At 29.7% G+C, this 13395-nt stretch overlaps 5 protein-coding genes and 1 pseudogene across 5 annotated transcripts in view; 1 reads left to right on the top strand and 5 right to left on the bottom strand.

The window, feature by feature from the left end:
* Positions 1 to 13395, top strand: part of LOC119672722 — a 510988-nt pseudogene that overhangs the window by 73721 nt on the left and 423872 nt on the right.
* Positions 5 to 736, bottom strand: LOC119667733 (fork head domain transcription factor slp1-like). Its single transcript, XM_038077040.1, has one exon. The coding sequence runs from the start codon at positions 734 to 736 to the stop codon at positions 5 to 7; it is 732 nt and encodes a 243-aa protein (XP_037932968.1).
* LOC119667732 (fork head domain transcription factor slp1-like) lies at positions 2603 to 3382 on the bottom strand. The gene has a single exon (XM_038077039.1). The coding sequence runs from the start codon at positions 3380 to 3382 to the stop codon at positions 2603 to 2605; it is 780 nt and encodes a 259-aa protein (XP_037932967.1).
* LOC119667731 (fork head domain transcription factor slp1-like) lies at positions 5285 to 6016 on the bottom strand. The gene has a single exon (XM_038077038.1). It carries the CDS (start codon positions 6014 to 6016, stop codon positions 5285 to 5287), a length of 732 nt encoding a protein of 243 aa, XP_037932966.1.
* Positions 7851 to 8630, bottom strand: LOC119667730 (fork head domain transcription factor slp1-like). The gene has a single exon (XM_038077037.1). It carries the CDS (start codon positions 8628 to 8630, stop codon positions 7851 to 7853), a length of 780 nt encoding a protein of 259 aa, XP_037932965.1.
* LOC119667729 (fork head domain transcription factor slp1-like) overlaps positions 10466 to 13395 on the bottom strand; it is a gene marked incomplete at its 5' end in the record, with an annotated part of 4234 nt that continues 1304 nt past the window's right edge. Inside the window, one exon of the mRNA XM_038077036.1 lies at positions 10466 to 11244. Coding sequence (XP_037932964.1) covers positions 10466 to 11244 — 779 coding nt within the window. The remainder of the gene's footprint in view (positions 11245 to 13395) is intronic.

The following is a 13395-nucleotide window of genomic DNA, read 5'->3' as shown; positions in this document are numbered from 1 at the left end:
TATATTACATTGGAAGTCCCCCATACATAGTACATTGTTGCAGATTGCACCCACACTCAGCAGAAAGTGTTTGTTGAACTTGAAATTGATGTTGTTTTTGTAGTACAGCTTCTTTTACAAAACGAACTTCATCTGGAGTCGGAAAATACAAAGCGTTTGGAGAGTAATGAGAGTAATGAGAGTTAAACGGTATTGTGTTGCTTTGGTGATAAGGATGTCCGTACGAGTAACCACCACCGCAATGTAAAATTGCTCTTGAATCATTTAACGTTGAATTATTATTCCGACGTAAGCGGCCAGTGGTTTCCCCAATAGTTACGTCTTCCGCTGATGGATCTATTGCCCAATAGTGACCGCGTCCTGGATCATCTAACGCTCGAGGTATTCGCACAAAATATTTATTCAAGCTTAGATTGTGCCGAATGCAATTCTGCCACTTGTTTCTGTTATTTTGATAGTAAGGAAAGTTATTAGCTATCCACTCACATATCCCGCCCAATGTTAAACGTTTATCAGGACTGCTACGTATGGCCATAACAATCAGTGAACTATATGTATACGCTGGTTTCTCATTAGTGAATGTAGATTCATCCGATAATGTTTCATCTGAAGAAGTAATATCACATGAACTTATGGCCCATTCTTCCGTCGAACTATTACTCTCTATCTCCAAAGAGGACTTTGTGTCCGATAATATGGAACGAATTGAAAAGTTAGATTCGAATACTTCAGCCATTATTTAATTTCTATTCAAATTATTGTTAATGAAAATGTAAATAGTCGTGTATCAGATTATGGAGCTCTTTACTTATCTCACGTTGAGTTGTGATTTGATTAAAGTCTGGGTGTTGTGTCCCTCTTTATACTTTTAAAAAAGTCATGCGAGAGGAATATATAAAGATTTTCTTATTAAGGTTTGGTAAGTACGGAAATACCAAATACTATATATCAATGCTATATTATCATTACCAAGAACAAATAACTAGTTAATAGCTATTTAATACATGGCCCGTAACTTACGTTTTAAGTCCATAAGTACTTCCTACAGTACGAACCTATATGTGCTACCTACTACACATCGAAAAGAAGAGAGTTAGAAGTTAAGAAAAAAATAATACAGATATCAATAATCATCCATTCATTAATGGAATGTTGTCTACTAAGCCAGATCCATTGCTTTTGATGGTTTATTGCCGGCTTAAGCTTCGTGTTCTTGAAAAATTTCTTTTCGTTTAATCATACCTGCACATATGATGCGTTTGCTAAAATTTATCATTTTATTTTTGCGTTGCGCGTTAAGCCGTTCATTAGAATTTGCTCTTGTTTCTTTTCTTCACTAACCCCCTAATTCAACTTAAAGAGTTATGAATACAATTACTCAGCAAATGTCACGAAAATCTGAATGAAACTTTAAAAATTTATTATATTATTTCTGTTATTTGTTATTGTAGTGGTGCAAATTATATTCCTAAGTATCGGTGTTATAGTTAAAGATAATTTACAAATATTTCAATATTTCAAGGATAAAATGTTCTAAATCCGTTTTTTACAAAAACAAAATTTTACAAATATTGATATACTATCTAAACACAGAGATATAAAGATTTTTAAATTTTATTGATTTATCATCAATTAAAAAGATTACTAGAACAGATTAAACTTAAATCGCCTAAAACAAACTAGTCTCAAGACTTATTTTGTATTTTACTAAAATTTACTTAAAAATTATTACTTCAACCTAAGATATATATAATATTTTTGCACAATTCTTTCTATATGTTGTACCTTCTCATGTTTTTAGAGACCAGGTCCAACGAATCCACAACAACATTTCTTAAGATTCACACTTGTTGTTTGGTACTTCCCACCTACTAAAAATATTTCGAATCATTTAATATATTGTAATAAGCACTTTTATGATATCGAAATATGTATATCAATGGACGACAATACCAAGTCAAAACTGAAACACGGACTTTGCTTCGTTTCAACACATAAAGTCTCTGACACAAATAATTTTCTATAACATATATTGTAGTGCAGTATAATACAGAATAGTGTAGTATTGTAAATTATTATTTTATTATTTAATTAATCTACTTACTGACTATCTATTCATAATATTAATCCATTTATTTGTATTGGAAATTTTGTAATTTGTAACAAGAATTCCACGTAAAAAAACATAAAATTGATATTTTTAAAATATTTATTATTTACTTAATAAATATTTTCAAATTAATTGTATTATTTATTTTTTAGGTCTGAAGTAAAAATTTATTCGATATGGTATATGCCGCTAATGAAATATCTGGTTGTATCTCGTTATCATTTTCATTAGGAAACTTTTTTTGTACAATAGATCTTCGATCTTTAGAGACCTTCCTTCCCAATTACCTTATGCAAATAAAGTATTAATCATTTTTTAAATAAAAAACAGAAAAAATTTGCTTAAGCATTCACATCTATTAATATATTATGAAATTTATATACATTGAACAATTACAATTACCAAAATATCTTATATCATATTATTACTATGTACAAATTAACAGTTTCTTTATGAAATAAATAAATTAAAAAATTATTTCCTTGAATTATATTACATTGGAAGTCCCCCATACATAGTACATTGTTGGAGATTGCACCCGCACTCAGCAGAAAGTGTTTGTTGAACTTGAAATTGATGTTGTACTGCAATTCGGTCTTCAGTTGGGAGCTGGGGGTGAAAGTTGTTTAAAGCTTGTTGTTTTTGTAGTACAGCTTCTTGTACAAAACGAACTTCTTCTGGAGTCGGAAAATACACAGCGTTTGGAGAGTAATGAGAGTTATACGGTATTGTGTTGCTTTGGTGATAAGGATGTCCGTACGAGTAACCACCACCGCAATGTAAAGTTGCTCTTGAATCATTTAACGTTGAATTATTATTCCGACGTAAGCGGCCAGTGGTTTTCCCAATAGTTACGTCTTCCGCTGATGGATCTATTGCCCAATAGTGACCACGTCCTGGATCATCTAACGCCCGAGGTATTCGCACAAAATATTTATTCAAGCTTAGATTGTGCCGAATGCAATTCTGCCACTTGTTTCTGTTATTTTGATAGTACGGAAAGTTATTAGCTATCCACTCACATATCCCGCCCAATGTTAAACGTTTATCAGGACTGCTACCTATGGCCATAACAATCAGTGAACTATATGTATACGCTGGTTTCTCATTAGTGAATGTAGATTCATCCGATAATGTTTCATCTGAAGAAGTAATATCACATGAACTTATGGCCCATTCTTCCGTCGAAGTATTACTCTCTATCTCCAAAGAGGACTTTGTGTCCGATAATATAGAACGAATTGAAAAGTTAGATTCGAATACTTCAGCCATTATTTAATTTCTATTCAAATTATTGTTAATGAAAATGTAAATAGTCGTATCAGATTTCGAGCTCTTTACTTATCTCACGTTGAGTTGTGATTGATAAAGTCTGGGTGTTGTGTCCCTCTTTTATACTTTTAAAAAGTCATGCGAGAGGAATATATAAATATTTTCTATTAAGGTTGTAAGTACGAAATACCAAATACTCTATATCAATGCTATATATATATTACAAGAACAAGAACTAGTTAATACTATTTAATACATGGGCGTAACTACGTTTAAGTCCATAAGTACTTCCTACATACCGGCTATATGTGCTACCTACTACACATCGAAAAGAAGAGAGTTAGAAGTTAAGAAAAAAATAATACAGATATCAATAATCATCCATTCATTAATGGAATGTTGTCTACTAAGCCAGATCCATTGTTTTTGATGGTTTATTGCCGGCTTAAGTTTCATGTTCTTGAAAAATTTCTTTTCGTTTAATCATACCTGCACATATGATGCGTTTGCTAAAATTTATCATTTTATTTTTGAGTTGCGCGTTAAGCCGTTCATTAGAATTTTCTCTTGTTTGAGTTGCGCGTTAAGCCGTTCATTAGAATTTGCTCTTGTTTCTTTTCTTCACTAATCCCCCTAATTTAACTTGAAGAGTTAAGAATACAATCAGTCTTATAGCAGTGGATTCAGCAAATGTCACGAAAATCTGAATGAAACTTTAAAAATCTATTATTTCTGTTATTTGTTATTGTAGTGGTGCAAATTATATTCCTAAGTATCGGTGTTATAGTTAAAGATTATTTACAAATATTTCAATATTTCAAGGATAAAATGTTCTAAATCCGTTTTTACAAAAACAAAATTTTACAAATATTGATGTACTATCTAAACACAGAGATATAAAGATTTTTAAATTTTATTGATTTATCATCAATTAAAAAGATTACTAGAACAGATTAAACTTAAATCGCCTAAAACAAACTAGTCTCAAGACTTATTTTGTATCTTACTAATATTTACTTAAAAATTATTACTTCAACCTAAGATATATATAATATTTTTGCACAATTCTTTCTATATGTTGTACCTTCTCATGTTTTTAGAGACCAGGTCCAACGAATCCACAACGACATTTCTTAAGATTCACTCTTGTTGTTTGGTTCTTCCCACCTACTAAAAATATTTCGAATCATATAATATATTGTAATAAGCACTTTTATGATATCGAAATATGTATATCAATGGACGACAATACCAAGTCAAAACTGAAACACGGACTTTGCTTCGTTTCAACATATAAAGTCTCTGACACAAAAAATTTTCTATAACATATATTGTAGTGCAGTATAATACAGAATAGTGTAGTATACCAAATTATTATTTTGTTATTTAATTGATCTATTTACTAACTATCTATTCATAATATTAATCCATTTATTTGAATTGGAAATTTTGTAATTTGTAACAAGAATTCCACGTAAAAAAAACATAAAATTGATATTTTTAAAATATTTATTATTTACTTAATAAATATTTTCAAATTAATTGTATTATTTATTTTTTAGGTCTGAAGTAAAAATTTATTCGATATGGTATATGCCGCTAATGAAATATCTGGTTGTATCTCGTTATCATTTTCATTAGGAAACTTTTTTTGTACAATAGATCTTCGATCTTTAGAGACCTTCCTTCCCAATTACCTTATGCAAATAAAGTATTAATCATTTTTTAAATAAAAAACAGAAAAAATTTGCTTAAGCATTCACATCTATTAATATATTATGAAATTTATATACATTGAACAATTACAATTACCAAAATATCTTATATCATATTATTACTATGTACAAATTAACAGTTTCTTTATGAAATAAATAAATTAAAAAATTATTTCCTTGAATTATATTACATTGGAAGTCCCCCATACATAGTACATTGTTGCAGATTGCACCCACACTCAGCAGAAAGTGTTTGTTGAACTTGAAATTGATGTTGTTTTTGTAGTACAGCTTCTTTTACAAAACGAACTTCATCTGGAGTCGGAAAATACAAAGCGTTTGGAGAGTAATGAGAGTAATGAGAGTTAAACGGTATTGTGTTGCTTTGGTGATAAGGATGTCCGTACGAGTAACCACCACCGCAATGTAAAATTGCTCTTGAATCATTTAACGTTGAATTATTATTCCGACGTAAGCGGCCAGTGGTTTCCCCAATAGTTACGTCTTCCGCTGATGGATCTATTGCCCAATAGTGACCGCGTCCTGGATCATCTAACGCTCGAGGTATTCGCACAAAATATTTATTCAAGCTTAGATTGTGCCGAATGCAATTCTGCCACTTGTTTCTGTTATTTTGATAGTACGGAAAGTTATTAGCTATCCACTCACATATCCCGCCCAATGTTAAACGTTTATCAGGACTGCTACATATGGCCATAACAATCAGTGAACTATATGTATACGCTGGTTTCTCATTAGTGAATGTAGATTCATCCGATAATGTTTCATCTGAAGAAGTAATATCACATGAACTTATGGCCCATTCTTCCGTCGAAGTATTACTCTCTATCTCCAAAGAGGACTTTGTGTCCGATAATATAGAACGAATTGAAAAGTTAAATTCGAATACTTCAGCCATTATTTAATTTCTATTCAAATTATTGTTAGTGAAAATGTAAATAGTCGTGTCAGATTTGGAGCTCTTTACTTATCTCACGTTGAGTTGTGATTGATAAAGTCTGGGTGTTGTGTCCCTCTTTTATACTTTTAAAAAGTCATGCGAGAGGAATATATAAATATTTTCTATTAAGGTTTTAAGTACGAAATACCAAATACTCTATATCAATGCTATATATATTACAAGAACAAATACTAGTTAATACTATTTAATACATGGGCGTAACTACGTTTAAGTCCATAAGTACTTCCTACATACCGACTATATGTGCTACCTACTACACATCGAAAAGAAGAGAGTTAGAAGTTAAGAAAAAAATAATACAGATATCAATAATCATCCATTCATTAATGGAATGTTGTCTACTAAGCCAGATCCATTGTGTTTGATGGTTTATTGCCGGCTTAAGCTTCGTGTTCTTGAAAATTTCTTTTCATTTAATCATGATGCGTTTGCTAAAATTTATCATTTTATTTTTGAGTTGCGCGTTAAGCCGTTCATTAGAATTTGCTCTTGTTTCTTTTCTTCACTAACCCCCTAATTCAACTTAAAGAGTTATGAATACAATTACTCAGCAAATGTCACGAAAATCTGAATGAAACTTTAAAAATTTATTATATTATTTCTGTTATTTGTTATTGTAGTGGTGCAAATTATATTCCTAGGTATCGGTGATATAGTTAAAGATTATTTACAAATATTTCAATATTTCAAGGATAAATTGTTCTAAATCCGTTTTTTACAAAAACAAAATCTTACAAATATTGATATACTATCTAAACACAGAGATATAAAGATTTTTAAATTTTATTGATTTATCATCAATTAAAAAGATTACTAGAACAGATTAAACTTAAATCGCCTAAAACAAACTAGTCTCAAGACTTATTTTGTATTTTACTAAAATTTACTTAAAAATTATTACTTCAACCTAAGATATATATAATATTTTTGCACAATTCTTTCCATATGTTGTACCTTCTCATGTTTTTAGAGACCAGGTCCAACGAATCCACAATAACATTTCTTAAGATTCACACTTGTTGTTTGGTACTTCCCACCTACTAAAAATATTTCGAATCATATAATATATTGTAATAAGCACTTTTATGATATCGAAATATGTATATCAATGGACGACAATACCAAGTCAAAACTGAAACACGGACTTTGCTTCGTTTCAACACATAAAGTCTCTGACACAAAAAATTTTCTATAACATATATTGTAGTGCAGTATAATACAGAATAGTGTAGTATTGTAAATTATTATTTTATTATTTAATTGATCTATTTACTGACTATCTATTCATAATATTAATCCATTTATTTGTATTGGAAATTTTGTAATTTGTAACAAGAATTCCACGTAAAAAACACATAAAATTGATATTTTTAAAATATTTATTATTTACTTAATAAATATTTTCAAATTAATTGTATTATTTATTTTTTAGGTCTGAAGTAAAAATTTATTCGATATGGTATATGCCGCTAATGAAATATCTGGTTGTATCTCGTTATCATTTTCATTAGGAAACTTTTTTGTACAATAGATCTTCGATCTTTAGAGACCTTTCTTCCCAATTACCTTATGCAAATAAAATATTAATCATTTTTTAAATAAAAAACAGAAAAAATTTGCTTAAGCATTCACATCTATTAATATATTATGAAATTTATATACATTGAACAATTACAATTACCAAAATATCTTATATCATATTATTACTATGTACAAATTAACAGTTTCTTTATGAAATAAATAAATTAAAAAATTATTTCCTTGAATTATATTACATTGGAAGTCCCCCATACATAGTATATTGTTGGAGATTGCACCCGCACTCAGCAGAAAGTGTTTGTTGAACTTGAAATTGATGTTGTACTGCAATTCGGTCTTCAGTTGGGAGCTGGGGGTGAAAGTTGTTTAAAGCTTGTTGTTTTTGTAGTACAGCTTCTTGTACAAAACGAACTTCTTCTGGAGTCGGAAAATACACAGCGTTTGGAGAGTAATGAGAGTTATACGGTATTGTGTTGCTTTGGTGATAAGGATGTCCGTACGAGTAACCACCACCGCAATGTAAAGTTGCTCTTGAATCATTTAACGTTGAATTATTATTGCGACGTAAGCGGCCAGTGATTTCCCCAATAGTTACGTCTTCCGCTGATGGATCTATTGCCCAATAGTGACCGCGTCCTGGATCATCTAACGCCCGAGGTATTCGCACAAAATATTTATTCAAGCTTAGATTGTGCCGAATGCAATTCTGCCACTTGTTTCTGTTATTTTGATAGTACGGAAAGTTATTAGCTATCCACTCACATATCCCGCCCAATGTTAAACGTTTATCAGGACTGCTACGTATGGCCATAACAATCAGTGAACTGTATGTATACGCTGGTTTCTCATTAGTGAATGTAGATTCATCCGATAATGTTTCATCTGAAGAAGTAATATCACATGAACTTATGGCCCATTCTTCCGTCGAAGTATTACTCTCTATCTCCAAAGAGGACTTTGTGTCCGATAATATAGAACGAATTGAAAAGTTAGATTCGAATACTTCAGCCATTATTTAATTTCTATTCAAATTATTGTTAATGAAAATGTAAATAGTCGTATCAGATTTGGAGCTCTTTACTTATCTCACGTTGAGTTGTGATTGATAAAGTCTGGGTGTTGTGTCCCTCTTTTATACTTTTAAAAAGTCATACGAGAGGAATATATAAATATTTTCTATTAAGGTTGTAAGTACGAAATACCAAATACTCTATATCAATGCTATATATATTACAAGAACAAATACTAGTTAATACTATTTAATACATGGGCGTAACTACGTTTAAGTCCATAAGTACTTCCTACATACCGACTATATGTGCTACCTACTACACATCGAAAAGAAGAGAGTTAGAAGTTAAGAAAAAAATAATACAGATATCAATAATCATCCATTCATTAATGGAATGTTGTCTACTAAGCCAGATCCATTGTGTTTGATGGTTTATTGCCGGCTTAAGCTTCGTGTTCTTGAAAATTTCTTTTCATTTAATCATGATGCGTTTGCTAAAATTTATCATTTTATTTTTGAGTTGCGCGTTAAGCCGTTCATTAGAATTTGCTCTTGTTTCTTTTCTTCACTAACCCCCTAATTCAACTTAAAGAGTTATGAATACAATTACTCAGCAAATGTCACGAAAATCTGAATGAAACTTTAAAAATTTATTATATTATTTCTGTTATTTGTTATTGTAGTGGTGCAAATTATATTCCTAAGTATCGGTGTTATAGTTAAAGATTATTTACAAATATTTCAATATTTCAAGGATAAAATGTTCTAAATCCGCTTTTTTACAAAAACAAAATTTTACAAATATTGATATACTATCTAAACACAGAGATATAAAAATTTTTAAATTTTATTGATTTATCATCAATTAAAAAGATTACTAGAACAGATTAAACTTAAATCGCCTAAAACAAACTAGTCTCAAGACTTATTTTGTATTTTACTAAAATTTACTTAAAAATTATTACTTCAACCTAAGATATATATAATATTTTTGCACAATTCTTTCTATATATTGTACCTTCTCATGTTTTTAGAGACCAGGTCCAACGAATCCACAACGACATTTCTTAAGATTCACACTTGTTGTTTGGTACTTCCCACCTACTAAAAATATTTCGAATCATATAATATATTGTAATAAGCACTTTTATGATATCGAAATATGTATATCAATGGACGACAACACCAAGTCAAAACTGAAACACGGACTTTGCTTCGTTTCAACACATAAAGTCTCTGACACAAAAAATTTTCTATAACATATATTGTAGTGCAGTATAATACAGAATAGTGTAGTATTGTAATTTATTATTTTATTATTTAATTGATCTATTTACTGACTATCTATTCATAATATTAATCCATTTATTTGTATTGGAAATTTTGTAATTTGTAACAAGAATTCCACGTAAAAAAACATAAAATTGATATTTTTAAAATATTTATTATTTACTTAATAAATATTTTCAAATTAATTGTATTATTTATTTTTTAGGTCTGAAGTAAAAATTTATTCGATATGGTATATGCCGCTAATGAAATATCTGGTTGTATCTCGTTATCATTTTCATTAGGAAACTTTTTTTGTACAATAGATCTTCGATCTTTAGAGACCTTTCCTCCCAATTACCTTATGCAAATAAAATATTAATCATTTTTTAAATAAAAAACAGAAGAAATTTGCTTAAGCATTCACATCTATTAATATATTATGAAATTTATATGCATTGAACAATTATAATTACCAAAATATCTTATATCATATTATTACTATGTACAAATTAACAGTTTCTTTATGAAATATATAAATTAAAAAATTATTTCCTTGAATTATATTACATTGGAAGTCCCCCATACATAGTATATTGTTGGAGATTGCACCCGCACTCAGCAGAAAGTGTTTGTTGAACTTGAAATTGATGTTGTACTGCAATTCGGTCTTCAGTTGGGAGCTGGGGGTGAAAGTTGTTTAAAGCTTGTTGTTTTTGTAGTACAGCTTCTTGTACAAAACGAACTTCTTCTGGAGTCGGAAAATACACAGCGTTTGGAGAGTAATGAGAGTAATGAGAGTTAAACGGTATTGTGTTGCTTTGGTGATAAGGATGTCCGTACGAGTAACCACCACCGCAATGTAAAATTGCTCTTGAATCATTTAACGTTGAATTATTATTCCGACGTAAGCGGCCAGTGGTTTCCCCAATAGTTACGTCTTCCGCTGATGGATCTATTGCCCAATAGTGACCGCGTCCTGGATCATCTAACGCTCGAGGTATTCGCACAAAATATTTATTCAAGCTTAGATTGTGCCGAATGCAATTCTGCCACTTGTTTCTGTTATTTTGATAGTACGGAAAGTTATTAGCTATCCACTCACATATCCCGCCCAATGTTAAACGTTTATCAGGACTGCTACGTATGGCCATAACAATCAGTGAACTGTATGTATACGCTGGTTTCTCATTAGTGAATGTAGATTCATCCGATAATGTTTCATCTGAAGAAGTAATATCACATGAACTTATGGCCCATTCTTTCGTCGAAGTATTACTCTCTATCTCCAAAGAGGACTTTGTGTCCGATAATATAGAACGAATTGAAAAGTTAGATTCGAATACTTCAGCCATTATTTAATTTCTATTCAAATTATTGTTAATGAAAATGTAAATAGTCGTATCAGATTTGGAGCTCTTTACTTATCTCACGTTGAGTTGTGATTGATAAAGTCTGGGTGTTGTGTCCCTCTTTTATACTTTTAAAAAGTCATGCGAGAGGAATATATAAATATTTTCTGTTAAGGTTGTAAGTACGAAATACCAAATACTCTATATCAATGCTATATATATTACAAGAACAAATGCTAGTTAATACTATTTAATACATGGGCGTAACTACGTTTAAGTCCATAAGTACTTCCTACATACCGACTATATGTGCTACCTACTACACATCGAAAAGAAGAGAGTTAGAAGTTAAGAAAAAAATAATACAGATATCAATAATCATCCATTCATTAATGGAATGTTGTCTACTAAGCCAGATCCATTGTTTTTGATGGTTTATTGCCGGCTTAAGTTTCATGTTCTTGAAAAATTTCTTTACGTTTAATCATACCTGCACATATGATGCGTTTGCTAAAATTTATCATTTTATTTTTGAGTTGCGCGTTAAGCCGTTCATTAGAATTTGCTCTTGTTTCTTTTCTTCACTAACCCCCTAATTCAACTTAAAGAGTTATGAATACAATTACTCAGCAAATGTCACGAAAATCTGAATGAAACTTTAAAAATTTATTATATTATTTCTGTTATTTGTTATTGTAGTGGTGCAAATTATATTCCTAAGTATCGGTGTTATAGTTAAAGATTATTTACAAATATTTCAATATTTCAAGGATAAAATGTTCTAAATCCGTTTTTTACAGAAACAAAATTTTACAAATATTGATATACTATCTAAACACAGAGATATAAAGATTTTTAAATTTTATTGATTTATCATCAATTAAAAAGATTACTAGAACAGATTAAATTTAAATCGCCTAAAACAAACTAGTCTCAAGACTTATTTTGTATTTTACTAAAATTTACTTAAAAATTATTACTTCAACCTAAGATATATATAATATTTTTGCACAATTCTTTCTATATATTGTACCTTCTCATGTTTTTAGAGACCAGGTCCAACGAATCCACAACGACATTTCTTAAGATTCACACTTGTTGTTTGGTACTTCCCACCTACTAAAAATATTTCGAATCATATAATATATTGTAATAAGCACTTTTATGATATCGAAATATGTATATTAATGGACGACAATACCAAGTCAAAACTGAAACACGGACTTTGCTTCGTTTCAACATATAAAGTCTCTGACACAAAAAATTTTCTATAACATATATTGTAGTGCAGTATAATACAGAATAGTGTAGTATACCAAATTATTATTTTGTTATTTAATTGATCTATTTACTAACTATCTATTCATAATATTAATCCATTTATTTGAATTGGAAATTTTGTAATTTGTAACAAGAATTCCACGTAAAAAAAACATAAAATTGATATTTTTAAAATATTTATTATTTACTTAATAAATATTTTCAAATTAATTGTATTATTTATTTTTTAGGTCTGAAGTAAAAATTTATTCGATATGGTATATGCCGCTAATGAAATATCTGGTTGTATCTCGTTATCATTTTCATTAGGAAACTTTTTTTGTACAATAGATCTTCGATCTTTAGAGACCTTTCCTCCCAATTACCTTATGCAAATAAAATATTAATCATTTTTTAAATAAAAAACAGAAGAAATTTGCTTAAGCATTCACATCTATTAATATATTATGAAATTTATATACATTGAACAATTATAATTACCAAAATATCTTATATCATATTATTACTATGTACAAATTAACAGTTTCTTTATGAAATAAATAAATTAAAAAATTATTTCCTTGAATTATATTACATTGGAAGTCCCCAATACATAGTATATTGTTGGAGATTGCACCCGCACTCAGCAGAAAGTGTTTGTTGAACTTGAAATTAATGTTGTTTTTGTAGTACAGCTTCTTGTACAAAACGAACTTCATCTGGAGTCGGAAAATACACAGCGTTTGGAGAGTAATGAGAGTAATGAGAGTTAAACGGTATTGTGTTGCTTTGGTGATAAGGATGTCCGTACGAGTAACCACCACCGCAATGTAAAATTGCTCTTGAATCATTTAACGTTGAATTATTATTCCGACGTAAGCGGC

Source organism: Teleopsis dalmanni, chromosome 1 (genome assembly GCF_002237135.1).
Source record: "Teleopsis dalmanni isolate 2A chromosome 1, ASM223713v2, whole genome shotgun sequence".
NCBI classification, from domain to species: Eukaryota; Metazoa; Arthropoda; class Insecta; order Diptera; family Diopsidae; genus Teleopsis; species Teleopsis dalmanni.
Note: the sequence above shows the minus strand (reverse complement) of the source record. Positions and strands in the feature narration are given on the sequence as shown.